Genomic DNA, 27675 nt, shown 5'->3' on the forward strand with positions numbered 1-27675 from the left:
GTTCAGTAAATCTGAGAGGTTGGTTACGATTTAGATGGAGCTTCCATTTTCCATCCAAGTGTGTTTTACCTGAGCGCATCCTCAGGCCCAGCACTCACTCCACACTGACTGTCCCGCGCTCGCTGCCGGGCTCTGACTGCTGCGGAGGGTCTGTCTGCCCTGCTCCCCGAGAACGGCCGTCCTGAGACTGAGCGGGCGCGGGTCCTCTCGGCCCAGCAGCCAGCCCTGCGTGGTTCTCGTGCCCGGCAGCGAGGCGGATTGTGAGTCCCAGGTGCCCTTCCCCGGCCTTCCCTCTCCCCTGGCCGGTGCTGGGTGGCAGTCCTCAGCCCTGCAGGGTCGAGGTCACAGCAGAGGGCAGGGAGACAGCTCTTCTCCGCAGCACAGAGTGAGGAAGCCACTGAGGGGCGGGGACAGACCCTGCCGGGACATGACTCCCCCGTCCTGAGCCTCCAGGAGGCCGACACCCTCGTCTTCCCACCAAGAAGGCAGTGCCGGGCCGGGCTCTTCCCCAGCAGACGCAGGCTGCGTGGAGAGCCAGCAGGTGGCTCCGGCCTCATGTTTGTCCTGGGCGTGGACGAAAGATTGTCTGATTTCTGGGTTCCACACCCTTCGGCGCTCATGCTAACTGGGCACCGTGTCCAGGCAAGAAAGACCTTTACGGACTGTTGTGTTTAATCCAGTCCGAGGGTGAGGTCTGTGTCCAGTGGCAGCCTGTTGGTGCCGCTCTCACCTCCTTAACCTCGGGCACCTCTCATCCTCTCTCACTCTCTCAGACGGCAGCGCAGATTGTTAACGCCAACTCGACTCTGATTACTTGTTACAGAGAAGTAAGCTGTGCTTCTCCTTTGCCGTCCGCTGGATGCTCTGTCTTTGCACAATAACAGAAAAACGTGTAAGAGGCAGCCAGGACTTAGTGATGCTTTTCCCTTGTTGTATAGAAGCTTAAGCTCTGCTGGCTGGTGTGGCTCAGTGGTTGAGTATCAACCTAATGAACCACGAGGTCAGGGTTCAATTTCTGGTCAGGGCACATGCCTGGGGTTGTGGGTTCCATCCCCAGTAGGAGGCTTGCAGGAGGCAGCCGATCCATGATTCTCTCTCATCATTGATGTTTCTCTCCCTCTCCGTTCCTCTCTGAAATCAATAAAAATATTTTAAAAAATAATAAAAGCTTAAGCTCTTTCTCCACTAAAGTTTATATTCATGACCGTTCTCACGTGCTGTCCTGTCGGTGTGTCCCTGCTGTGAGCGTGGTTTGGCAGCACCCTCCCACTTCACCTTGCTTCGGGCTGACACGCTAGTGACTGACTGGGCTTAGGAACCTGAGTGGTGCCAGGATCCCTTCCTTGTCTTCCGGGCTGGGCCCCAGAGGCCAGCTCTGTCCTGATTGGCCAGCAACATTCCATTCATCCAAGCCCTCAGGTCTCCAAGGTGCTGTGTGCCTGCATGTGCGCGTGTGCAATCTTCTTGACCTGTCCGCAGCGGAAGTGTCGAGAACTAGTGCCGATACCTTTTCAGTCTCCCTTGTGAACTAAAGGCCCTCTCTCACAGAATACTGAATAAAACTTGTAATTTACTTTCATTTGACCCAGGCGGATGGTGCTACCAGTGATGACCTTGACTTGCATGACGATCGCCTGTCCTACCTGTCAGCCCCAGGTAGTGAATACTCAATGTATAGCACGGACAGTAGACACACTTCTGACTATGAAGACACAGACACAGAAGGCGGGGCCTACACTGATCAAGAACTAGATGAGACTCTTAATGATGAGGTGGGGACCCCCCCGGAGTCCGCCATTACCCGGTCCTCTGAGCCCGTAAGAGAGGATTCCTCTGGGATGCATCACGAAAACCAGACATTTCCTCCCTTCTCACCACAAGCGCAGCCACAGCCCGTTCATAGACTAGACTCCCCGGGACTTAAAACAGCCTCTCAACAGGTAAGCAGCAAGCGCGCCAGGGGCGCAGGTAGGGTGCGCTGCTGGACTGGAGGGTGTGGCTGAGTTAAGGGTACACGCAGCTCGCCGCGAGGCTCGGGCTGAGCGTCGACCTGTGAACCTGGAGGTCACGGTGCGATTCCCGGCCAGGGCACATGCCCGGGTTGTGGGCTTAATCCCCAGTAGCTGGCGTGCAGGAGGCAGCCGATCCATGATTCTCTCTCCTCATTGATGTTTATCTCTCTCTTCCTCTCCCTTCCTCTCTGAGATCAATAGAAATATATATTTTTTAAAAAGAATATATTCTGCCCTTTTTCCAGACCAAGAAGTAATTTTTAATTTTGAGTTGAGAATACCAAGGACTTAATTCTACACCGTGTGTGTTCATCTTACACAGCAGTACAGAGTTTCCTTTTAGCATCATAGCTTTGTTATTCTGCACATTAGAAATGTCTGTCTTCCAGCCACGATAAATGGAGGTAGGAAGTTAGCAATGACCAGAAACACTATTAAAATGTTTTAAACACTTCACAGAAAGCAGACGCCTCATCTCCAGGCCCTTACCTTTCGCCCGAAACAAACCCAGCACCACCCACCTCTGCTGTCAATCACAGTGTCAAGTTCACTCATGTCAGACCGGAGGCGCCCGCCCCTCCCACCTCTCACTCCCCACCAGCTGACTCTTTGCCAACACCCAGGGCCGAGGCCGCCCGCTCCCTGCTCGGGGACCACGGAGCTGCACCGCCGTCGCATGTAGACCCACCACAGGTACCTGGGCCGCGGTGCCCACGCCTCACTGCCCTCCCGTGTCCCTTTGCTTCGTCCCTGGGCCACAGAGCGCTTCCGGCCAGCAGCTGCATTCCCGCCTGTGGTGTGCATGGCTTCCGGTGGCACACGGGTCGTTGCGGAACAGGCCTTGTCATTGCGATTTTTTGCTTTATACTTTTTTTATTCTTATTTTGGGGTTTTCCATGTCTTGCACAATTCCTTACTATATAATGGAGACCCTGCCTAGACATTTTTCTGTTTTATAAATCATGGTATGTGCAGATTTTCTTTGTGATTTTTATTTTCAGTGTCCAATCAAGGGGAATGAATGGTTCGGGGTGCTGATTAACTTTCTACTAAATGGAATAATTAGCGCAGTGTTTGTTTATTAGCTGAGGTGGGCACACAAAAGCCCCCCTGCACTGTACATGTTGAGCTCTTGCTGGAACTGGCTTCTCCACTAATCTCTCCGCCCTGGTCATAGCCGGTGGGGCACGCCGGTTATGGAACTGCAGGAAACCGTGGTTTTCTCTGTTATAATCCACGGGAAGGAGAGACAAGCCTGTGCGCTCACCCCTGGCTCTTGTGCGCAGGTGTACCGAAAGGACCCCTACCCCGAGGACATCATCCGGCAGAATCACGTGGTGAAGCAGCCGGCCGGGGGGCATCCCGCGCTGAGGCCCGACAGGGACCCCAAGCCGAGCTACGAGCCCCACGCCCCGTACGCGGAGAAGCCAGCCAGCAGGGACCTGGAGCAGCCCGCGTACAGATACGACTCCTCTGGCTACGCAGACCCGTTCTCGCGGCACATGGACCACCGCCTGCGCTATGAGGAGCGCATCCCTGCCTACGAGGAGCACTGGTCCTACTACGAGCAGCCCTACCAGCCCCGGCCCTCTGACAGTCAGCACCCCCGGGACCTGGACTCCAGGCAGCACCCCGAAGAGCCCTCGGAGCGGGGCTACTTCCCGCGGTTCGAGGAGCCAGCCCCTCTGCCCTATGACAGCAGACCCCGCTACGACCAGCCGCCCAGGACCTCCACCCTGCGGCACGAGGAGCCCCCGGCTCCCGGGTATGAGGTGCACGGCAGGTACAGGCCCGAGGCGCCGCCCCCCGCGGGCCCCCAGGCCCCTGAGTCCAAGCAGTGTTATGAGCAGTACCCACGGAGCTACGAGCAAGTCCCCGCACAAGGCTTTACCTCGAAGGCAGGCCGCTACGAGCCGCTCCACGGTGCTGCACTGGTCCCTCCTCTCGTACCTGCCTCTCAGCACAAGCCGGACGTGCCGCCGCCCAGCGCCAAGCCCCTGCCCGCACCCCCCGCTCCCGCCGAGGAGGAGGACCCGGCCATGAAGCCGCAGTCCGTGCTCACCCGGGTGAAGATGTTTGAGAACAAGCGGTCTGCGTCCTTGGAGAACAGGAAGGACGAGAACCACGCGGGCTTTAAGGTAAAGATGGGACTGTCTTCCCTCCCGCCCTGGGCGCACAGCAGGTGGCGAAGAGCAGTTCCCCTGCCCTCCCTGCCCCCGCGTGCAGCCTGCGTTGTCCTGATCTGTTCCGGGCCTGTTTGTCTTATTTTTGCAGCCTCCAGAGGCAGCGTCCAAGCCGCCAGGGGCTCCCATCGCGGGTCCTAAAGCCACTCTTCAGAGTCAGTTCAGTGAACACGACAAGACCCTGTACAGGTGGGTACACACCTTGGGGTCGGGTGGAGCTGGCCCGGCATCGGGCCCTCCTGGGCAGTGAGCCAGCCTTAGTGTGAGGGAGAGAGGAAGAGGGAGACGGCCTTTCTAACTAACACGGTGGCCCTGGACAGAAAAATAAAGGTCTTTGTTATACCTCTGTCACAGGTCTTTTTATAGCTTCAGGAAACATGTTGAAAATATACTTTTCTAGCAAATGGTTAAAATAAAAAGCTTAAAGCCCTAACACTTGTGGTATGGCTACAAGTTGGCTGCCATTGTGCTGAGCTCTTCAGTGCAGTGAGGGAGGCCGGGGCTGCGCGGGGAGGCTCAGGTCCTGGCGGAGCCAGGCGGGAAACCTGGCCGCTGTGCCCTCCCCGGACCTGGTGCTGCTGAGGGACAGGCTGGATCCGACACGGCCTCTGCTTACCGGTGTGCTTGTGTAAAGAGGAGCTGTCTGAGGTGTACATCTTCCTCTTATTTAATAATGCTGGTGCTTTTCATGAACATACAAACTGTGTGGTGTCTCCTTAGCCAGAATGGTTAGCAGATGAGCTGTGTGATGAGAAATAGGCACAGAAGCTTAGCCCTACTAAGTGTTTTCGTTTGGATGCAGTTTCCAAACGCACTGAGCAGAGCATGAGCCGCGGTGCATTAATTTGCCTGAAAGCTAGCTTTCTTCCCCGGCTGCTTCCTGTGCCCTCGAGGACTGTGCGCTCCACAGAGCTGCTTCCTTGTCTGAGGGTCATTTCTCGGTCCTGGTTAAAGTTCTTACACGTCTCTGAGTGTCTCTAAGCCTCTCTCAGTCCTGGCTTGCTGCGGACATGGGTGTATGCACTTGGAGAAGTTCTCCACTGGGGTGGTTCCACTTCCTTTTTGCTCAATAACTGCTCTTCACCTGCTGTGAGGCCTCTAACCAGATCATTGTCAGCGGAATAGCTGGTATCGAACCCGTGGGCCGGAAGCGGGTGGCCTTTTGAGCCTCGTGTGTGAAGACGTGGAGTTAAAACGGCCATGCTGACGGGGCTGCTCAGCAGTCACCGAAGGGTCGCGATCAGCGATGTCCGTGCCCGTGTCCTGGCGAAGTCACCACCTACAAGGTTGTCCTGTTTGCCGTTCATTGTCAGGGTCCCAGAACCGCAAAAGCCTCAGCCGAAGCCCCCAGAAGATATTGTCCGGTCCAACCACTACGACCCCGAGGAAGACGAAGAGTACTACCGGAAGCAGCTCTCCTACTTCGACCGGAGAAGTTTTGAGAACAAGCCCTCCGCACACATTCCCGCAGGCCACCTCCCAGAGCCGGCCAAGCCGGCTCACTCCCAGCATCCGCCCAGCCTTTCTAGTTATTCCTCGAAGTAAGTCATTTAACCCGAGACTTACCTTTGGAGAGTGAGATGCCACATAAAGGCTCGATTGTGTAGTGGGGCCATCTCATGAAGTTCCGTGTACCTTGAAGGCGATGGTTGAGTGTGTGATACACGCTCTCAGCAGCCTCCAGCAGGTCAGCACAGACACACTTTCTAGTGAGAGGCACTGCATTTGCTTTTGTTCTTAAACTCTCAGAGCAGATGTAGAAAGTTTTTGCATTAGGAGAGGTGTTAAAATCAAAGGTAAGAAAGGATCACTGGACCATAAGAATTTCAGAGAGGAAGGGGGAGAGAGAGAGAGAGAGACATCATGAAGAGAGAATCATAGATTGGCTGCCTCTTGCACGCCCCCTACTGGGATCGAGCCCGCAACCCGGGCACGTGCCCCGACCGGGAATTGAACCATAACCTCCTGGTTCATAGGTCGACACTCAACTTTTTTTGGTAAGAGAACGTTTGTCTGGTACAATCACAGAGGTAGGAGAAGCAGCTCCTAGAGGAAATGGGCTTAGGAAACAAGTTATGGAGGCGAAGGAAGGGCCTTGGGAGCTTGGGAGCGAGGAAGCCAATGGTAGGTGCCCGGGTCGGGGAAGGGAAGGGCGAGGCTTGGCGCCAGGAGGGAGAGCGCCTTGGTGGATGTTTTTAATGACATTTGAGTTCCCTTTGCTGCGACTTGCTTAGTTAGATTGACCATTTCCTCTCGTTTTTCTATTGCGCTTGCTCGGCCATCCCTAGAGTTCTGGGCTCTTACCCTAGCTATGGCTACCTGAAAAGGAGCGTCAAGTGGTAAGACTGGCGTCACGTGAGGCTGCTCATCAGGTGTACTCCCCTGTCATTGGCGTCATGTGCACTTCCAGATTCGAACGCCATCGTCAAACGTGCGTGTCCATGCAGAAAGCAAGCTAGCGGCACAGTTTAAAGCTCACGCTCCAACGGAGTCTGTGAAAGTCACTCGACATGTCTGTTGTTGGTGCACATAACGCCAGTGCAGTCGGCTCTGCGAAGGTGTAGATGGCGACGTTCCACTTATGGGTCTCTCTTCAAGGTTTCTTTTGTGTGCATTTTCTGTGTCACCTGTTACCCATGGCAGCCTGAGCAAATACGCGTCTGCGGCCCGATCTGACTTCCGTGGGCCTGTAAAACGGAGCCGGATCTGCTCCTTTAGCTGTTAACACGGTGGATCTGGGAGATGAAGGGCGAAGTTTAAAGTGAACGGCACACTCGCTCGCCTACCTGGCGTCTCTGCCGTCGCAGGCGGAGTTTGAGTAGTTGTCGCTGGGACCTGTGGCCCTGAAGCCAGAGCAGTCACGGCCAGCCCCTCGCCAAAGGAGCGGCTGGCTCCCGGGTGACTCCGGTTCCGGGCGCACCGGCCTGGCCTTGGCGTCTCAGACAGGAAATGAGAAGTGAGCCTAAGGAAGATTGGGCCTGTGAACATGTTCCAAAACATTTGCAAGACATTATTAAATTGTAAACAGCAGAGTGAAATAGTACAAGTGTACCCAGAATTCCGTTTGCCTCTGGTTGCCATCTCCTGGGTGTTTTCCTGGTTTCCTTGAAGTGTCTGTGTGTCTCTGCATTCCTTGTGCTGGTGAACGGTGGAATTTGTTTGCCTATTTTGCTAGAGGAGCTACCATACTCATAAGAATACATTGTGAAATTTCTAGATTAAAAAAAATAGCTTAGAGATGCTTAGAGAACGTGAACGAGTTTTGTCTGTGTGAGTTCATTTTCAGGTGTTGGCATTGTCTTCATTTCTTCACAGGGGCAAGTCTATTGACGCTGATGCCTTCGGTGACAAACGCTATGACTCAGTCCAGCCCACGCCACCCCCACCCCCGCTGCCCTCCCAGTACTCCCAGCCTCCCCAGCCCAGCTCCAACTCCTCGCTCCACGCCCACGCCAAGGGAGCCCACGGGGAAGGTAGGACATCCAGAAGTTGGCAGCACCACTGTAATGGAGTAATTCTCATAAAATTAAACTCTCGCTTCTAAGCACATAGTTTTTCATATAAAAAATATTACATAGCCCGGCCGGCGTGGCTCAGTGGTTGAGCGTCGACCTAGGAACCAGGAGGTCACGGCTCGAATCCTGGTCAGGGCACAGGCCTGGGTTGCGGGCTCCATCCCCAGTGTGGGACTTGCAGGAGGCAGCCGATCCGTGATTCTCTCTCATCATTGATGTTTCTCTCTCTCTCTCTCTCCCTCTCCCTTCCTCTCTGAAATCATTAAAAATATATTTTCTTAAAGTTTTAAAAATAGTTGTGTATTTTTTTCCCAGGTAATTCGGTGTCATTGGATTTTCAGAATTCTTTAGTGTCCAAACCAGAACCACCTCCATCTCAGAACAAGCCAGGCACTTTCAGAACAATGAGCCGAGAGGATCCTGCCCCGTCTACCTTCTACCCCCAGAAAAGTTTCCCAGATAAAGCGCCAGTGAACGGCACTGAACAGCCTCAGAAAACAGTCGCCCCAGCCTACAACCGCTTCACCCCCAAGCCGTACACCAGCTCCGCGCGGCCATTCGAGCGCAAGTTTGAAAGCCCTAAATTCAGCCACAACCTTCTGCCGAGTGAAACGGCGCACAAGCCTGACGTGTCTTCAAAAGTCCCGACTTCTCCCAAGACCCTGGTGAAGGCCCAGCCTCCCGAGTTTGACAGCGGCGTGGAGGCCTTCTCCACCCACACGGAGAAGGCCCGGTACCACGTGAACAACCTCAGCACCGGGCCCAGAGCCGTTCCTGGGAGGTAAGGGCGCCCTCCTTCGGCCCCGTGACCTGTCAGACAGGAGCTGTGTTGCTTAGCTGATTGGGGACTTGACATGATAGCTTTAGCTCAAACTTGAACCTGAGTACTGTTTTTTTTTGTTTTGTTTTTTAATATAATTTTATTGATTTCAGAGAGGAAGCGAGAGGGAGGGAGAGATAGAAACATCAACGATGAGAGAGAATCATTGATTGGCTGCCTCCTGCATGCCCCCCACTGGGGATCAAGCCTGCAATCCAGGCATGTGGCCTTGACCAGACTCAAACCTGGGACCTTTCCAGTCCACAGGCCGATGCTCTATCCACTGAGCCACATTGGCTTGGGTCTGAGTATTGTTGACCAAACCGTTGCCACGAATGCTGTCATGCAGGAGGCACAGGAAATAATGAAGCTGATGGTCACCGTGGCCAGTAGGCCTTATCATAGGCCCCCTGTTATCTGAGACTGAGCCGAGTGACCTTGCTGTGTGCCCACGTTCGCACAGCTGGGGTGCGGGGATCACAGATCCAGCCCATTCTCTCAACAGCCACAGCTTCCCATGACCCCAGCAACATCGGCATCTGTGTTCCTCGGCCACTGTTTGCTCAGAGCGATGTTAAAAGAAACAAAGGTGGCCCTGGCCGGTTTGCTCAGTGGATAGAGCATCAGCCCGTGGACTGAAGGATCCCGGGTTCGATTCCAGTCAAGGGCATGTACCTCGGTTGCAGGCTCCATCCCCGGCCCGGGTCAGGGCTCGCATGGGATGGTTGCCTTCACAATGAAATTGACTTCTCCAGGGAGCAGCTGCTTCGTTAGCCTGAGTCACATCAGCACTGAAGACGGTAGCTGCTCCAGTAGAGAGCTTCTGGTGGCGGGAGAAGGGGACAGGATGAGGCCCGGGAGGCGGGAGTGGACTCACGCCCGTTTCTGCACGCAGCCCGTCGGCGGTGGAGGAGGACAATGACGAGGACGGCCACACCGTGGTGGCCACGGCCCGGGGCGTGTTCAGCAGCAACGGCGGGGTGCTGAGCTCCATCGAGACCGGCGTCAGCATCATCATCCCCCAGGGCGCCATCCCGGAGGGCGTGGAGCAGGAGATCTACTTCAAGGTCTGCCGCGACAACAGCATCCTCCCGCCCCTCGACAAGGAGAAAGGTAACGGACTTGCTCTGCTCGGGCTCCGAACGCGGTGCCGGGAGCTCAGGTGAGAGGGCTCTCGGACCCTCTCCCCCACGCTGGCCTCGCAGAGCTGCTCCTCCGTCAGAGGCCTCCTCGGAGGGCCCGGCTGGTGGCCCGGGCTGGCAGTGCTGTCCCGCAGCGAGGCCGAGGCGCTGGGCCTTCCACGCGGCGTGCTCCCTTCCTGCGTGACGGTGGCAGGTGACAGGCCATTGGGCGCCCCTCCTCCTGTCTGCCGGGCGGTCTTGGCCAGCCTCTCCAAGTTTGTCTTCGAGTCGGTCCCCCTTCCATCTCTAGAGACGGGGGAGGGAACTCCCACTCAGCCAGGCTGTGCTGTGTGCCTGTCTCCTGCTTGGGGAGCATAGCCTCCTGGGACAGGTCTGACTCCACCTGGGCCCAGCACTAGCAGACACTCGGCAGGGAGGGGGGTCCCCTGTCAGGCGTTACAGTCCATGTGTGGGGGCTCCTTAAGGAGTCGGGGTGCTGCTGTTTTCCCTGTCTCCCGGATCTGTCAGGGGGACGTGATGCTCAGTATGCTCAGTGCTACGGCTCCTTTTAGAGCCTTTGAGCAGTGCTTCCCTGCTGGGCACGCGTTACTTCCCCTCACGCCCCAACATCTGGCCAGAGTACTAACGCATGGTGGCCCTGCGTGAGCCCCTAAACCAAATCTGGCATTGGAAACGCAGGGTGTAGGTAACGTTTAAGAAGTACATGTGAACGTACCTTACACTGAGGAACCTGCAGGAGCCAGCAGCTCGGGGGCTGTTTATCCCTGGAAATGCGGCTCCGTCGAGGTAAAATGCGCTGGAAGTGCCACACCCACGGGTTTCCAGGATTCAGTGTATCGATGACATGTCGACGTGCTGTGGGCGTACACTGGGTTAAAGCCGCTACTAGGACATGGGAACTACCTGCGTGGCTCCCATTAGGTTTTCTTAGTGCTGCTTGGAGAGCTAAGCCGTTAGCATAGCATTAATACTACGAGCAGGCGAGGAGAACCGGGGTGCAGAGGAAGACAGCCATCTAACCACTCCCCACCTCCAGGTGAGACGCTGCTGAGCCCGCTGGTGATGTGTGGGCCCCACGGCCTCAAGTTCCTGAAGCCCGTGGAGCTGCGCCTGCCACACTGTGCGTCCATGACTCCTGACGGTTGGTCTTTTGCTCTAAAATCATCCGACTCCTCGTCGGGTACGCTCCTTCTCTCTGTCCTCGGGGCTTTGGGGCTGTCGTTGATTAACCTGGGCTGAGGGCGCCGGCTGTTAGCAGCCCTTCGTGCTGCACCGACTGAGTGAACGGGGAAGGTAGAGAGGTGCCTGCCTTTTAACCATTGATTGGCCAAAGGGCGACTGTTCTTGGTGCGCAACCAAATGACGTCTGTGTCCGAATTCTGAAGATGGGAGCCCTGGCCGGGCTGCTCAGTGGTTGGAGCGTCGTCCTGATAACACCAAGGTTGCAGGTTTGATCCCCGGTCAGGGCTCATGCAAGCGTCAACCAGTGAAGCTTGACTAAGTGGAACAACAAATCAATGTTCCTCTCTCTCTCTCTCTCTCTCTCTCTCTCTCTCCCTCTTTCGCATTCCTCTCTCTCTAAAAAATAAATAAGTACATACATAAATAAGTAAATAATTTTTTAAGGTGCAGTGGGAGAATTGATACTGTCCTACATATGCAGGCATTCTCACCTTCTTACTAAAATGATTTGACTCCTTTTATATGATTTCTATTTTGGGTCACTGTTCTTTAGTTTTTCAATCCTCAACGCATGTGTAACAGGAACTTGAAAGACAGAAGACCTTCCACTGGGATCACACTTGGCTGTGGTTTTCAGTGTAAACATCTAAGTCACTTCTGTGTACACACTACTTTTAAGTGGTTTTGTGTTAAGGTCCCAATTGCAAAGCTCCCATTGTATTTTCACGTTTCTCACTTCCTTGGGCGACTAGTCAGTTACCAGTTGGAACTTGTGGTATTTGGGGTTTAGGTCACCTTACTTGATCCTGATCTAGAAAAATAAGAATATATAGTCCTGCTTCTGAATTTTTGGTAAATTTCGTGAGCATTATGCAGTATTTTATTAAAATAGTTTCATTGCTAGCTTTACCCAGTGGCCAGGTAAGTTTCTATTGAACGAGTACAAAAAATATTTTACATAAATGTTAAAGGCACCCGTTAAAATCAAATACCCATTGCATTTTGAAGTTACTTATTACATGTTCTTACAAGCTAATATCTTTTTAAAAAATGATGCTTTGTAAAACACGGTGTAATATGAAGCAAGAATTCTTTTTTTTTTTTAAATATATTTTATTGATTTTTTACAGAGAGGAAGGGAGAGGGATAGAGAGCTAGAAACATCGATGAGAGAGAAACACTGATCAGCTGCCTCCAGCACACCCCCCACTGGGGATGTGCCCGCAACCAAGGCACATGCCCCTGACTGGAATTGAACCCGGGACCCTTCAGTCCCCAGGTCAACGCTCTATCCACTGGGCCAAACCAGTCAGGGCATGAAGCAAGAATTCTTGTGATCCGTCCACAATGTGTTAATTATAATAGTTTCAGGTTACAATCTAGTGGGTCAGCATTTCTATGCCTTACCGTGTGATCACCCCACTGATTGAGTCATCATCTAGTTTGGGTATAAAGGCAGCATGATCAGACAGAGAAGGAAATTGTATATAAGTATATGTATGTCTGTTGGCCTGTGTTGGCAAAGCGTTATGGCTAGTGACTGCAGATGATGTGAGCTTCTGTTACCCGCACAGGTGATCCTAAAACCTGGCAAAACAAGTGTCTTCCTGGAGATCCGAATTACCTGGTGGGAGCCAACTGCGTCTCTGTCCTGATCGACCACTTCTAAGCCGGAAACGGGACCTCGCTGAGATAATGTGAACCTGGGCTAGACTTCCTCCATCTGAACGGAACCACTCTCTCGAGTATTACACTTCCTGTAGAGTCGATGCTGCCGTGGGCTAGTACTGAGCGCTTTGTTTGAACTGATGATTCGAGAGCGCCCTCCTGAGCCGTGGGCAGAAAACACTGCGAACTACGGGCTGTGCCGGAAGAACGTGGCCGCGGGTTTCACAGACGTTGGCTTCGTAATGATTATTGTACTTCCTGTGGTCACTGCTTAACTCACACTGATTTCCGTTAAAATACCAGCCAGTAAAGGGGTGCATCTGAGTTCTGTTCTTTTCAAAGTACATGGTTTCCCACTTGCCAGTGGCCCTGGCCTGGCGCACACGTTATGTTCTTATGCATGGGGTAACACGCACACATCTACATGCACCCGGGACAGAACCAATGTGGTGGACTAAACAAATGGACAGCCAGCGGATCGATCGCGTTGGGCGGAGGGTCCAGCGAAGCCGCTGGCTGATTGTACATGAAAACATGCTTCGTGGGGAAGGGCACCAAAGCACGGGACTGTCCCGGGGCCTCTGGATCTCGAAGTAACCACATCACCAGACACACTAACCAGCAGGAATGCCTTACCCTCCTGTTTTTCATTCTTAGGTCGTCTCTCTGTAGGACTAGGTTTTTATGGCTTTTGTGCACATCCGGACACTGAATCATGAAGCAGCTTGAGCAGATTGTGGATTTGGTGGTTCCAGAAGGGTGTGATCACCCAGAAGGAAATAATGGTGTGATTTGGGGATTTTTTTTTGGCAGGGGGCAGTGGTGGCTTTGTTTCTTGTTTTTTCTTTTTGGCTATGCATTCGAAAATTTTGATGTTTCAAGGATGCTTGTACATAATGCGTGCATACCACTTTCGTTCTTGGTTTGTACATTAACTTTTATAAACTTTCTCTTTTTTTATACATAAACAAAACCAAGTTTCTTAAGGCTACCTTTGTATTCTCTCCTGTACCTCTTGAGCCTTGAACTTTGACCTCTGCAGCAATAAAGCAGCATTTTTATGACACACAAGGTCATTTTTTTTAAAGAAAAAGAAATGCACAGAGTTGTTACATTTTTAAGTGCTGCATTTAAAAGATACAGTTACTCAGAAGTCTCTAGTTTGATTAAACTCTTGCAAAATACCCCTCCTGTAATTTGTGATACACTGCTGTGCCCTAAAGTGTATTTTTGTACTAATAGACGATTTATTACGGCACATCAGCACGACTTCCGTTTGGATAATACACCACTACATTCTGTTAACCATTAGGTGTGACTGGATTTCTTTTGCGGTTATTAAAAAAAGTCTCAAATTTCTAAATCTGCAGAATAAAACTTTTAAAATAAAGTGCTGGCTTGGACTGTTGGCCTGCTGTTTATGGTTTCGTGCAACTTCGTAAGCCTGTTTTGAAATCCTGCCCACGGGAGTCCTGGCGGGTGGGTGTGGAGCGTGGCCCGTGCCCAGAGGGTCCTGTAGGATGAGCAGCACCAACACTGAGGCCTGGAGACGGAGCAAGAGGAGAAGCATGTGACCCGGAGAGCATCCCACGCGTCTGTCCATGTGCGTGCGTGTGTTGCTGTGTGTCTGTGTTCCCCAGAGCCTCCTGCAGGCCCCGTACTGGGGATGGAGCCCACAGCCTGGGCATGTGCCCTGACCAGGAATCGAACCCTGACGACCTGGTTCATGGGTTGACACGACGACTGAGGCACCCTGGCGGAGCATGTTGTTTCTTTTTTAAAGAAACTATTCAAGGACTTCCGGTTCAAGGTGACCCTCATCCTTCAAAACCAAATGATGAATTTTACTTCCTTATTTCCTGTTCCGTTGATGGATGAGAATTACCAACTCCTGTGTGCCTTGACTCAAAATTTTGATTCACTTTCCCTAAAGGCGTAACGTTTCCCCCCACGTATAATTATGTTTGAGTCAGTGTGTGTGAACGTGAATAATTGCTTAGTCTAATGAAATCGTGGCGATGTATGTTTCTTATAACCCGATTTAATAGTAATGCCAGTTAGCGGATTTTAGTGGAACTTACTTCTGAGCCTCATTACCCTCCCGGAACAATTATTATTTCTCAGGAGCTCCACACAGAATTCTCATCAGTAGCTCAGAAATTTCAGGAACTTCAGTTTTCACGTCGAGCTTAGGATATAGAATTCAAATGAATAGATAGTAGTCGACCACTACCTGCTAAGGACTCTCGTCAGGGGTATTACCGCGTCCTTATGAACCGAAGACTGCCACCCCGCGTTCATAAAGTGCTTTCATCGTTGCAAAATACTGCTATATATTCACAATCTTATTTTTATGTTCATTGATAAGAGAACGTTGATCGGTTGTCTCCCATACGTGCCCCGACTTGGGATGGAACCTGCAACCCAGGTATGTGCCCAGACCAGGAATTGAACCCACAACCCCGGGCGTGTTCCCTGAACGAATGGAACCGGTGACCTCCTGGTTCATGGGTCCATGCTCAACCACTGAGCCACACTGGCCGGGCCATAATTCTGTATTTCGTTTTGAGGAGCAGCCAGATTATTTTCCATCCGCCCCCTTTTCCACTCCCACCAGCAATGAACAGGAGTCCACCTTCTCTACATCCATGCCATCACCTGTCATTCACAGGTGTTTGTTTTTTTTAATATCTTTTTATGGATTTCAGAGAGAGAGGGAGAGAGAGACACATCAATGATGAGCGGATCACGAATCGGCTGCCTCCTGCACTCCCCCCACTGGAGACTGAGCCCACAACCTGTGCATGTGCCCTGACCGGGAATCGAACCTGGGACCCTTCAATCTGCAGGCCGACACTCTACCCACTGAACCAAACAGGCGAGGGCTCGTAGGTTTTAATATAGTCATCTGAAGTGGATGTACAAGTAAAGAGGTATTTCATTGTATAATTTTCCTATTGTAAAATATATGTCAGATAAAAATTACCATTTGGAGCCGTATGTCGGGGTGTCGTTGGGCGACATTGAGGACATTCCCATTGTGCAGCCATCCTCAGCACCATCCTTCCACAGAACCCTCATCTTCCCCAGCTGAGACTGCCCCCATCAAACAGTCACCCCCCACCTCCCTTCCTGTAGCCCCTGGCAACCACCCTTGTATTTTCTGTGTCTATGACGGGGACTACTATAGGTACTGCACATAAGAGCACTCCTGCAGGATCTGACCTTTCGTGACCGGCTTATCTCCCTCAGCACATGTCCACATTTCCTACCTTTTTACGACACCACATTTCGCTTCTCCACGCATCCACGGATGGACACGTGACCTATTTCCACCGACTGGCTATTGTGCGCGTTATGCGGCTATACCCATGGGAGTGCAAATATCTTCAGAGTCCCTGCTTCATATACTCAGAAGTGGAATTGCTGGATTCGCAAGGATCATAGGATAATTCTATGTGTCATTTCTTTTTTTTGAAACATCATATTGTTTTCCATAGTGGCTACACGGGTGCCTGGGTGCCTTTTGTTGGAGGTGTGAATAAATGAATGAATAAGGTGACTACAGGGAGAAGGAAACTTCCTGGCAGTCGGGGGATCTTGCTCTGGCCTTGTTCCAAGCCCTGCGAATTTCTAGAGAACATCTCCAGGAAATGTGAATTTGTACGCGCTCTAAAGAATGCCCGAAGGGGCTCCTTCTCGTGAGAGATAAGAACCGAGGAGAAAGGAGAAAGCAGCACTGGCCGCAGGCCAGCGTTTTGAGGTCAGCCACTTTATCTGCGGAATTCCCCACTCCCTGTGCGTCCCTGGGCCATCCCATTAAATGGGAAAATGGATCCCATCCCCGCTAAGGATTTGGCTGATAAAGGCTGGAGCTATTGCCCCTTCAAGGGGAATTTGCATTTTAATAGAGGCTCAGCAAGCCCCAAAGGAATCGATATCTCTAACGCTGAAATTTCAAGCATCCGGGAGGCCCTGCAGGGTAGCTTATCCAACTGGGGGTCTCTCTCCGATCTCCCACAGGCTGTGGGGGTGTAACCCACCATTTCCCATGAGTACATACTGTGAACGGTGCCTTTTTATACCTCCTCCCTTCAGACTTAACACTCCTGGGTCTCTTAACATGTCAGCACAGCCTTGTCCCACGCAGGGTGGTCTGTAAATCGTCACCCCACCCGGCCACAGGGCGAAATATGACCTTCAAAACTTGCCAGCTTTCTTGGTATTCCGAGCAAAGCGGCGATAATCAGGTATATATATGTACAACCTTAACCTGGAAAAAGGGAGTGGAGATGACTTAATAGGGTCTTTAATATATAGATTGATTTCAGAGAGGGAGAGGCAGAGAGGAACATCAATGATGAGAGACAATCGTGGATCGGCTGCCTCCTGCACGCCCCCTACCGGGGATCAAGCCGGCAACCTGGCCATGTGCCCTGACCTGGAATCCAACCTTGACCTCCTGGTTCACAGGTCTACGCTCAACCACTGAGCCACACCGGCGGGCTTAATAGGTCCTTAAACTCGTTTTGTGCGGTTTGTGTTGCACCTAAACTTTCCACTTGGATCCAAAGCCCTGCAGATGAAAGGTGGGTCGCAGACCTCCGTGGCGCACTGGGCATGTTTTCCATGCAGTTCCTTCAGGGCCGGGTCCTCAGGGGCGGGCCAGGGACCTTCTGCCACTGCGGCGAAGCGGCACCTGGGGCCTCGCAATGGCGCATTGGGAGGCTGCGTGCTGCCCGCCGCACCTGGGGCAGAGCGTTTGCAAAATATTCATTGCACCTGCGCTCCCCACCGTCCCGGCGGTCTCTCCATCCCCCCGACCCTCACCCTCCAAGGCGCGCACCCAGGCTCTGCCCGCGGGCCGGGCTCCCAGGCCGCTCCAGCGCCCCAGCCCGGGAGCCGGCTGCCCTCGCCCTTGACCCGCCGCCTGCGGTGCCCACTTCCATCCTCGCGACCCGTAGCCGCCACGGTCGCACCTGCGCCTGCGCGCTCCCGGCCCAGCGCGCGGCTCCCAGGACGGACCGGCCCGCGCACGCGCACACCCACACGCACGCGCTCGGGCCGGGGAACGCTCGCGCACGCGCACGAGGAGCGCGCGGGAGCCGGCGGGAGAGGGCGCAGCGCGGCGCGCCGGGCGGCCCTGCGGAGCGGCGGCGGCGGCATGGACGCGGGCACCGGCTGGGGTGGCGGGCGCCCGGCTCCCCGCCCGCGGCCGCCGCATCCCCCGCGGCCCGCAGCGAGGCCGCCCGCGCGCCCGGCGCAACTTGCCGCCTCAGACCCGCTGTGAGGTGAGGCGAGGCGGCGCCGGGCCGGGCCGGGGAGCGCGCGCGAGACGTGCGGGCGGCGGCGGCGGCGCGATGCCTCCGGCCGGCGGTGCCCGCGCGCTGCCCCGCAGCCTGTCCCGCCTGCGCCCGTGCCCCGGCCGCTCGCGCGTGGTGCTGGCGCTCGGGGCCACGCAGATGGCGCTCGGCTGCCTCATCGTGGCCGTGAGCTTCGCCGCGCTGGCGCTCACCACCTCGGCCCGCGTCCGCCACTCGTGCCCGTTCTGGGCCGGCTTCTCGGTGAGTGTCCGCGGGCGGGCGGGGGACTGACTTCCCAACTCCGGGGACCCCCCACCGCACCGCACCCCACTTCGCCTTCCCTGTCGCGGAGCCGCAGTTACTTTCCGGAGAGGAACCCGTCGGGCTGCCCGCCCTGCGCGGGGAGAGGGTGGGAGGCGGGCGCGCGGCGGGCGGAGGCGGGACCCTCGGGGTCCCTGTGCGCCCGGGACCGGGGACCCGCCTCCTCCTCGCCCCCCTCGCTCCCCGGCCCCCCGGCCGCTTGCCGGGGACCGGGTCGGGGTGGGGTGCGGTGGGGGCGGGATGAACCGGGTCGGGGGCTGCGTCCCGCCCGGGGAGGCTCGGGGCGCGGGGACTTGGCGGCGGGGCCTCGGCGTCTCCCGCGTCCGCAGCCGGCGTGCGGGACCCCGTTTTCTGAGGCGGGTTTTCAGGCGGCTGGTGCCCCGGGAACGACGCCCGTGGCTCACTCACCGCCGTCGGAGAAGGCCGCCGGGACCCCCCTCTGCAGGGCTGGTCGCCGAGAGCGGGTTGTTCGGGCCATTTTAGAGCCTTTGGGTGGAAGTTGCTGCCTCCCTCCACCCCGCGCCCCATCCCCAAATTAAAAAAAAAAAAAAAAAAGTGGCCGCCCAGCCGGCGGGGCTCAGTAGTTGAGCGGTGACCTATGACCCAGGTCAGGGCACAGGCCCGGGTTGCGGGCTCCGTCCCCAGTAGGGGGCGTGCAGGAGGCGGTCCATCCACGGTTCTCTCTCATCGTGGATGTTTCTCTCTGAAATCAATACAAATATTTTAAAAATTAATTAAGAAAGAGCGGATCCATGGAAACAGGACAAATATACGCAGCCCCTGTATGTTTATTTATAAGGAGAGGCAGGCACTTCTGAGAACTCTTGGCATCTGTGGGCGCCTTGGGGTTTGGGCATAAGGGTCTGTTCAGTATGTTGTTGTTGTTTTTTAAAAAATATATTTTATTGATTTTTTTGCAGAGAGGAATAGAGAGTTAGAAACATCGATGAGAGAGAAACATTGATCAGCTGCCTCCTGCACACCCCCTTCTGGGGATGTGCCCACAACCGAGGTACATGCCCTTGACGGGAATCGAACCCGGGACCCTTCAGTCCACAGGCCGACGCTCTATCCACTGAGCCAAACGGGCCAGGGCTATGTTGTTTTTTTAAAAATATATTTTTATTGATTTCAGAGAGGATGGGGGTGAGGGGAGAGAGAGAGAGAGACATCAGTGGGAGAGAATCATGGATTGGCTGCCTCCTGCATGCCACCCACTGGGGATCAAGCCTGCAACCCAGGCATGTGCCCCTGATGAGACTCGAACCCAGGACCCTTCGGTCAGCAGGCTGACGCTCTGTTCACTGAGCCACACCGGCTAGGGCTACGCAGTGTGTGTTTGATTCCACCCCGGGGAAATCCAAGAGCAGGCCTTGGGGATGGATGGATGTGTGGATGGATGTGTGGTGTGTGTTGTTGAGTTTTGCATGGTCAACATGCCTGCCCAGCCTCGTGGGCCGGCGTGCGTGTCTTTAGCCTCTGTTGTCTGATTCCCCGGCGTGGCTTTTCAAACGAGAGCCCAGCAGCCGGAACCGGGATGAGTGTGGCCGCTCATCCTGATGGGGGCATTGGTTCAAAAAGCGTATTTCAGACCCAGGGCTGAGGCGTGGAGGCTGGTTAGGAGGAGCAAGGAGCGGCCACAGCTGTGAGTGTTGGAGTCAGAGGGGGAGGAGCCTGGAGGCAGGGATCCGGGAGCCGTGGTTCAGACGGGCCACTACAGATAGTCTCCGCACATCTGCTGCTCAGGGTGTTTTTGGCGTTATTTAATGTGCATTGTTTTCCTGTCGGCTGTCTAGTGGGCGCTGAGGTTTACGCTCCCGGCACCCGCCTACAGGTGGCAGACTGGTAACTTTAGTGTCCCCTCATCACCCCTCTCCCAACACCCTCTTTCCCCATTGCGCCTTAGCCATGACTTGGGGACTCCCAAAGGGCATAACCAGAGCTGCCCTTTAATATATATATTATTGATTTTAGAGAGGAAGGAAGAGGGAGAGAGAGAGAAACATCAATTGATGAGAGAGAATCATGGATCGGCTGCCTCCTGTACATCTACTGGGGATGGAGCCCACAACCCCAGCGTGTGCTCTGACCGGGAATCGAACCCTGACCTCCTGGCTCCTAGGTGGACTGACCTCTATCACTGAGCCACAAGGGCCAGGCTCTATCCCTTTCTAAACAGAGCGCTTCAGTGTGAGTGGCTGGATGTTTTGATGTTCAGCCTAAGTGTTTGCTTGGCAGAAAAATCTGCCTGCAGGGCCCTGGGGCCAGGTGTTCTGACCGGGTGTGTCAGTCGGCCCCTGTGCTGCTGGGTAGTTCAGAGCAGGTGGCCCCCCGAGTCTTTCTTTTGCCCTTTTCAAAGGTCAGGGAGAGCAGACCTGAAACCAGGCAGTGGATGGAAAACAGCTTTTCTTTAAGGTTCAGTACTTAAGGCTAAGACATCCCCCAGAAGGAAATGTTTAAAGAGGGATTTGAAAAGAAAATCTCCCTGCAGATGAAAAGAGGCTGGCTTCTTAAAGAACCTGACTTCAGATTTTGGAGAAAAGAGAATCCTCGGGTGATTATTTCCTATAGCATTTAGGAAACACCGGGCTCACTCTTCATGTGTGAAATTTCAGCACCACGGAGATTGGCAGTGGCTTAAAGAGGGGAGAGTTCACCCATGGATGGTACAGACTTTACAGAGGGAGGGCAGGTGTAATAGTCAGCTTGGGCGACCATACAGAGTACCACAAACTGGGGGGCTTAAGCAACACATGTTTATCTCTCACTGTCCTGGGGGCAGGAAGTCCAAGTTAAGGGTGCCAGCAACCAGTTGTTGGTGAGAGCTCTCTTCCTGGCCACATAATGGTGGGGGGGGAAGAGAGCGGGAGAGAAAGAGATCTGTTCTCTCCTTTTTCTGATAAGGGCACTAATCCATCACGGGGCCCCACCCTTATGATCTCATCTAACCCCAACCACTAATACAGCGGTTCTCAACCTTCTGGCCCTTTAAATACAGTTCCTCATGTTGTGACCCAACCATAAGATTATTTTCGTTGCTACTTCATAACTGTCATGTTGCTACTGTGATGAATCATAATGTAAATATCTGATATGCAGGATGGTCTTAGGCGACCCCTGTGAAAGGGTCGTTCGACCGCCAAAGGGGTCGCGACCCACAGGTTGAGAACTGCTGCTGTAATACCATCACCTTGAGGGCTAAGGGCTTCAACATATGAATTATATTGGGGCGGGGGAGACACAATTCAGTCCAGAGCAGCAGGGGTGATAGTTAGGCAGAGGGAGAATATTGCTGTTCTTGCCTGTGATTACCTAGGCTTGGTTTTGTCGTCACCTAAGTTGAAAATGTTTCCATTACCCTCTCTTTTAAAGCAGTAAGCACAGACCTATTAGATGCTCCATAGTGTTGGTTCCAAGACAGATCATGGTTTTATGGTGCTGACGGGTGTGCTGTGATGGACCAGGATCAGCAGAGCCCATACCTGGAAGTAGGATTCCTGGAATGGCTACCTTAATGTCATTAAAATTGCCAGATCGTTCATCTGATTTCCCTGCTTCCTATTCCTATGGCTTTCCCTGTTCTAAACATTTCATATAAATGTGCACCTTCTGTGTCTGGCTTTGTTACTTAGCACAATGTTTTCAAAGTTCATGTTGTAGCATGAAACAATACTTCCTTTTAATGGCAAATGATATTCCATTATATGAATATACCACACTTTGTTTGACCATCTATCAGTTGATGGACATTTGAGTTGTCTCCATTCTTTGACTAGTCTGAATAATGCTACTATGAACATTAGTGTACACATCAGTTCCAGAATTTCTGTTAATTTCTCTACTTTTATTATATTACCCATGTGGTGAGATGTACCACTTTCCTTTAGTTCTTTAGTTATGGTTTCCTTTAGTTCTTTAACATTTAAAAAAGCTTATTTAAAGTATTTGTCTAGTAAGTCCAATGTCTGTACTCTCTCACAGACAGCTTATTTTTTATTGCCTTTTCTTCTGTGTTGGACCATACATGCCTCCTGTATTTTCCTTGAAGAGTGCACATGTTTCACATTGTCATAGCATAACTCTGTAAATCAGATTCTCCCCTCCCATTGGTTTTGTAATTTCTCTGAAGGAATTCTGGGAAGCCTGTATTTCTTATTGTTTGTGGCCACGGAGGTATTTGTTTCATTAGCCTGTGGCTTGCTAATGATTAGCTAGAAGTTTTCTTAAATACCTGGTTCCAAAAAAGTCTCCTTGTATTTGCCAAAGGGCTCTATGTGCATGTTGGGGCATACCTTTAATAATCAGCCAGACAGCCCGGCCGGTGTGGTTCAGTGGTTGAGCACTGACCCATGAACCAGGAGGTCACTGGTTCGATGCCTAGTCAAGGCACGTGCCCCGGTTGCTTTCTGGTCAGTGTATTGTTTGCCCAAACTGTTAGCATTACCCCCAGGAAGTAGAGGATAAAGTGTTCACCTGGAAATGTTTTGACCAAAACATCCCTGGGTAGGAGCGTTAGCTGTGGGAGAGTTCCCAGTAAAGGAACTAAAAATAAGCCTTTTGATCTGGTGTTCCAGGGAGCCACCAGACTCGTCAAAAGGAACAATGGCATTTTCTTGTGAAAGCGCTCCTTTCTGTTTCCTCTGATATTACGATTGTGGGCTGCTCCCCACAAGGCCACCGCTGGGGAGCGCGGGATGGAACTGGAGTGAAAGAACCACAAAGCCCAGCGTTCTCACTGCGATTCCGTCGTTTTTGTTGAACAAGCCCTCCTGTGTTGCCGTACGCCTTTGATACTTTTCAGGGTTCCTAACAAGTTGAATCTGACCGTTTTTGCAGTTTTCCCATAGCTTTTATCGAGGGGTAGAATTATGCAGCTCTTTAATGGGGTTCCTTCCCTCCCCCACACCTTCTAATAATGTAGAAAAGTTTATTTCAGCATATTTAAGATTATTGTAAAGTTTCCAAAAAAAACCTTCCACAAATTATCCTTGACTGTTCTTGGCTCCCGGAAGTGTAATTTATATCGTGTTGCTTTGTGGTGTTTCTATAAACACCCAATTAGCCTATTTTCCTAAACCAGGGCTCCCCTCTCATGGATGCTTATGGGGCCAGACAGGTAACTAAGGAAGATGGTGCCTCTGCTGCTTCTGTCAGTTTTCAGAAGCCGGAGTTTTTTGTTATTTTCAGTTCTTACTTTATTGATGTGAAATTCACATAACATAAAATTGAACTTAAAAAAAAATATATATTTTTTTCTTGATTTCAGAGAGAAAGGGACAGGGAGAGAGGGATAGACACATCAATGATGAGAGAGAATCATGGATTGGCTGCCTCCTGCACGCCCCCTACTGGGGATCGAGCCCACAACCCAGGCATGTGCCCTGACCGGGAATCAAACTGTGACCTCCTGGTTCATAGGTCAATGCTCAACCACTGAGCCACATGGACCAGGTTGCAATGTGGTTCTTAATTTCTCCTTTGTTTTTTGAAGGATAGTTGTATAGGATATACTAGTACAGGTTTTTGTTGACACTTTTTTCTTTCAGCACTTTAAAAATCTCATTCCACTGCTTTCCGCCCTTCATGTGTTTGTTTGTTTTTTAATCCTCACCCAAGGATATGTTTTTCACTGATGAGAGAGAGAGAGAGAGAGAGAGAGAGAGAGAGAGAGAGAGAGAGAGAGAAAGAAAGAAGGAATGCCTACCTGCATGAAGTGCACCCACCCCTCCCCAAGGGGTTCAGCCTTGGGTCTCCCAGCTCTGGGTGTGGTCATGGTTCTCAGGAATCTGCATGGGTCTCTCTGAACCACCGTACCTGCCACATCTGAGATGAGCAGGTGTCCCTGCCAGGTGTCCCTGCCAGGTGTCTTTCACAACCGCATCCTGTGGCCCTCGCGTTGGCGATGGGCAGGTGTCGGGTAATCGGAGGCCATTATTTGCCAGGCTTGGTGTTTTCTGGTATATTAAAAAAAAAATCCCTGAGACATTTCATAGACATCAGTGTGTATCCATTCTCTGAGCTCTAAGGGCTAATAACCAAAGCCAGAATCCTGGCTTCTGGGTCTCCTAGCAACCGATTCTCTCCTAGCCCTTTTTTTTTCATTTTTTGAACTTTTTGTTGAAGTCTAACATACACACAGAGAATTCCACAAATTGTCGGGTGCTCTGTCAGCTCAGTGTGTTTTTTTGCAAAATGAACATCTCTGCAGAGGCAGCACCCAGATCAAGAAGCAGAACCTCCCCTGCACCCCAAGAGCCCCTGGTGCCCCCTTCCTGTTACTAGCACCCCAGAGTCAACCCTTCCTCTGAGTGTTAGCAGCCTATATTAATTTTGCTTGATTTTGCAATTCACATAAACGGGAACATGGAGTATGCATTATTTAATGTTGGATTTCTTACACTGAGCAGCGTGTTTGTGAAATGCCATCCATACCGTTGAGTGCAGCTGCGGTTCACTCGTGTCTGTTGCCATTGGGTGGATCTATCAGCTTGATTTATCAGTCTGCTGTGGACGGGCATCTGGGTGGTGTCCACTTTGGGCGGTTAGGGTCGGTGCTGCCCGATGCATGCTTGTATGTGGACTTCGGGGGACAGGTGCCCCCGTTTGGATGGTGTGTGCGGGAGTGGAGTCTCTGGGCGTAGGGTACATGCGGTCACCCGTCCTGGTTACTGGTAGTTTTCCAAAGTGTCGTCTCCATGGCCCCTCCGGTCCGCGCTGTGTGAGGGTTCTGGTTGCCCCTTGATGGCCCTTGGTGGTCCCCCTGTGGCTTTTGCCCCAGGGAAGGAAGAGCCACTCACCTGCCCTGTGCCTCCAGGTGGCATTTCCACCTCATTCTGGCTCCACTCGGTGTCTCCACTCAGGCGAAGACTGAGTAGCAAGCAGGCTATGCTTGGGAGGGGCTTCCGGCATCATGTTCCTTCTTGGGGCCCAGACTCCGGTCTCATTCCCTACCTGTTTGTGCTCCTTTTAGATCAGGGTGAGAAGTGAGATTGTCTGGTCCTGGGAGTGTAAGGTGGCTGCATTCTGAGGCTCCTTGGATTTCCGAAGAGGAATGTATGGCGTATAGTAGATGTGCCTATAACTAATGGCTTAAACTCTCTAGTAGGTGTAGTCAGGCAGTAAAATTTAGCCGTAAGCTTTTAACAGCGACGTGGGTAAAGCAGAGGGACCCAGAGAAGTTAAAAGTGATGGGCAAAGATACACAAGATGGGCACATGGTGGGCAGAGCAGCATTCCATCCAAAAAGAAGGAGTAAGGTTATTTTAGACGAGCAAAAGGTAAAGTCTGCATCAGAGATAAAATCGTCCCGATCCTTTACCAAAAATACAACCTCCAAGTCCGTAAAATAAAATAGAGTGAGAAATTGACCAAAGCACAGTTGCGGTCTAAAAGGTACTCATTTCTGCCCTTCACAGATAAGACACAATGAATAAAGACATGATTTATAATATCAAAGGACAGTTGAACAGCTATATACCAGTGTTCTACCGGCAGACAAATACCCATTTATTTCAAGTATTCATGAACCATTTTAAAAATTGATTACATTCTAGCTCTCAAGAAAAGCATCAGGTTATTCCCCAAATACCATAGGAATTGTTTATCTGTGACTGCCAGGTGATAGCCCTGGAATCGAACCGTGACCTCCTGGTTCATGGGCCGACCCTCAACCACTGAGCCACACCATCCATGAAATTTGATGAATTTCGGTGCCAAAATGCAGAACACGTGTAACAGCGATGGATTCATCTGCTCGCTTTTTAAGTTAGCGTTCCAGCCTGGTGCGATGATCTCATCTCGATTTGGTGTCTGGCTTTTGAGGGCGCAGGCCCCAGGTTATAATCCCCCCTGTTTTTAAACAAGTCCCCGTCCTTGGAACAGGCCAGGCCTCTGTGCCCAGGACCCCTCCCCATGTCTCTCCCAGGCTGCACAGGGGGTGGCTGCCCCCGCCCACTGTGTTAACATCTTGCGGAAATAAAGGCCCTCATCTGCTTAGCATTCCTCTAACATGCCAATGTCGTACCCTCATTAAAAGAGGAGACGAGGTGCCTGGCACTTCCTTCCTGGGTGCTCGCCAGCCTTCTGCTCAGATGATCCCACCCCACGATCTGGGTGTGGCGTGATTGACACTGATGTGCGGCTTCCTCCACTGGCTTCTCTCTAAATCTACGTTGTTGGCTTTCCACTGGCTTTTCTTTTCATCTCCAGGACTCCCCATCGTGTTTTAAAATGAATATTTAAAAATCCATCTAGTGTATAACAGAGTTAAAGTCAGAGCATCAGGTGGCTGATAATGCAAGCAGTAGTCCTGTGTGAGCACACCCCAGCCCCAGGGACACCCGCTTCCAAGTCAGCCAGGCTTGGTTGCTTTTATTCCTTTTTTGTGGGAAAAAACAAACAGTCCTTATTTTTCTAAAAATATGTTTTTCTTGATTTCAGAGAGAGGAAAGGGGAGAGAGAGAGAGAGAGAGAGAGAGAAAGAGAGAGAGAGAGAGGGAAACATCAATGATGAGAGAGAATCATGGATCGGCTGCCTCCTCCACGCCCCCCACTTGGGATCGAGCCCAAAACCCAGGCATGTGCCCTGATGGGGAATTGAATGTGACTTCCTGGTTCATGGGTCGATGCTCAACCACTGGGCCACACTGGCCAGGCTAGAATCCAGTCTTAACTATTGTATTTGTTTGACAAACGAAAGTGACAGTAGGGTTAAATATACGCGGCATTTGTAAAATGAAGAGGAAAGCTAGTCAGCCAGGTTCCGTGACAACTTATTTATCATGAAGATCACAGGGAACAAGGCAATAAATTTACAAAATAGGACCGTGTCAGGCATGCCCAACATCCATGAAAATAGGTAAAAATAGATTTCTTACCATTTCTCCTTTTTTATAACTGACCCCATCTTGTTCTCAGACTCCTGTTGTCAGGATCGTTATTGTCTTGAGGAAATCTCGCTTGTGGGAAAATGCTCTGCAGCGAGGCACATAAAAAAGTTGTGACTTGACAAGTTTTCCATTAAATGAAAACTAGAAAGCGACCAGACGATAGCGGGAAAGCTGGCAAGCTTTTTTTTCCCTTGTCAATTTAGAAGTGACAGGAGAGTGGCTTCTATGATTATTCGCCATATTAATTGGAAAACAAGGGATGCCAACTTGGATCTTATTTTTCTTTGGGGGTGGTTAGGCCCAGACTCGGTAGTCTCCCAGGTAGCATTTACAGTCATTCGCTTAGAAGATGCCTAATAATCTGTAATCGCTCAATTTCTCAAAATATGGTAATGACGCGACCCTAGTTGATCATGGTCATTTAAGAACTGGGATAGCCCTGGTCAGTGTGGCTTAGTTGGTTGGGCTTTGTCTCGTGCACCTAAAGGTCGTTGGTTTGATTCTTGATCAGGGCACATGCCCAGGTTTCCCGCTAGATCCCGGTTAGAGGGCGTGCAGGAGGCAGCCGATGGATGTTTCTCTTTCTCTCTCCCGTCCTCTCTCAAAATCAGTAAACAATCTTTAAAAAAAATTTTTAAAGA

The 27675-nt window shown here is 52.1% G+C and overlaps 2 protein-coding genes across 10 annotated transcripts in view; both read left to right on the forward strand.

The window, feature by feature from the left end:
- The window catches only part of LOC132222816 (tight junction protein ZO-1), a 55408-nt gene extending 41482 nt beyond the window's left edge, over positions 1 to 13926 (forward strand). Inside the window, exons 19-28 of one of the 6 annotated variants that reach the window (XM_059678050.1) lie at positions 1590 to 1940; positions 2472 to 2705; positions 3299 to 4150; positions 4287 to 4384; positions 5509 to 5736; positions 7511 to 7668; positions 8026 to 8491; positions 9426 to 9643; positions 10709 to 10852; positions 12429 to 13926. In XM_059678050.1, coding sequence (XP_059534033.1) covers positions 1590 to 1940; positions 2472 to 2705; positions 3299 to 4150; positions 4287 to 4384; positions 5509 to 5736; positions 7511 to 7668; positions 8026 to 8491; positions 9426 to 9643; positions 10709 to 10852; positions 12429 to 12523 — 2844 coding nt within the window. In that variant the 3' untranslated portion in view covers positions 12524 to 13926. The remainder of the gene's footprint in view (positions 1 to 1589; positions 1941 to 2471; positions 2706 to 3298; positions 4151 to 4286; positions 4385 to 5508; positions 5737 to 7510; positions 7669 to 8025; positions 8492 to 9425; positions 9644 to 10708; positions 10853 to 12428) is intronic. The other 5 variants (XM_059678051.1, XM_059678052.1, XM_059678053.1 and 2 more) reach the window with 5 other exon arrangements.
- A 3690-nt stretch (positions 13927 to 17616) lies between these two features.
- ENTREP2 (endosomal transmembrane epsin interactor 2) overlaps positions 17617 to 27675 on the forward strand; it is a 57700-nt gene continuing 47641 nt past the window's right edge. For all 4 annotated transcript variants that reach the window (XM_059678346.1, XM_059678347.1, XM_059678349.1 and 1 more), the window contains exon 1: positions 17617 to 18086. In XM_059678346.1, coding sequence (XP_059534329.1) covers positions 17883 to 18086 — 204 coding nt within the window. In that variant the 5' untranslated portion in view covers positions 17617 to 17882. The remainder of the gene's footprint in view (positions 18087 to 27675) is intronic.

The sequence above is a fragment of the Myotis daubentonii genome, chromosome 21, assembly GCF_963259705.1.
Source record: "Myotis daubentonii chromosome 21, mMyoDau2.1, whole genome shotgun sequence".
In the NCBI taxonomy this organism is placed as follows: domain Eukaryota; kingdom Metazoa; phylum Chordata; class Mammalia; order Chiroptera; family Vespertilionidae; genus Myotis; species Myotis daubentonii.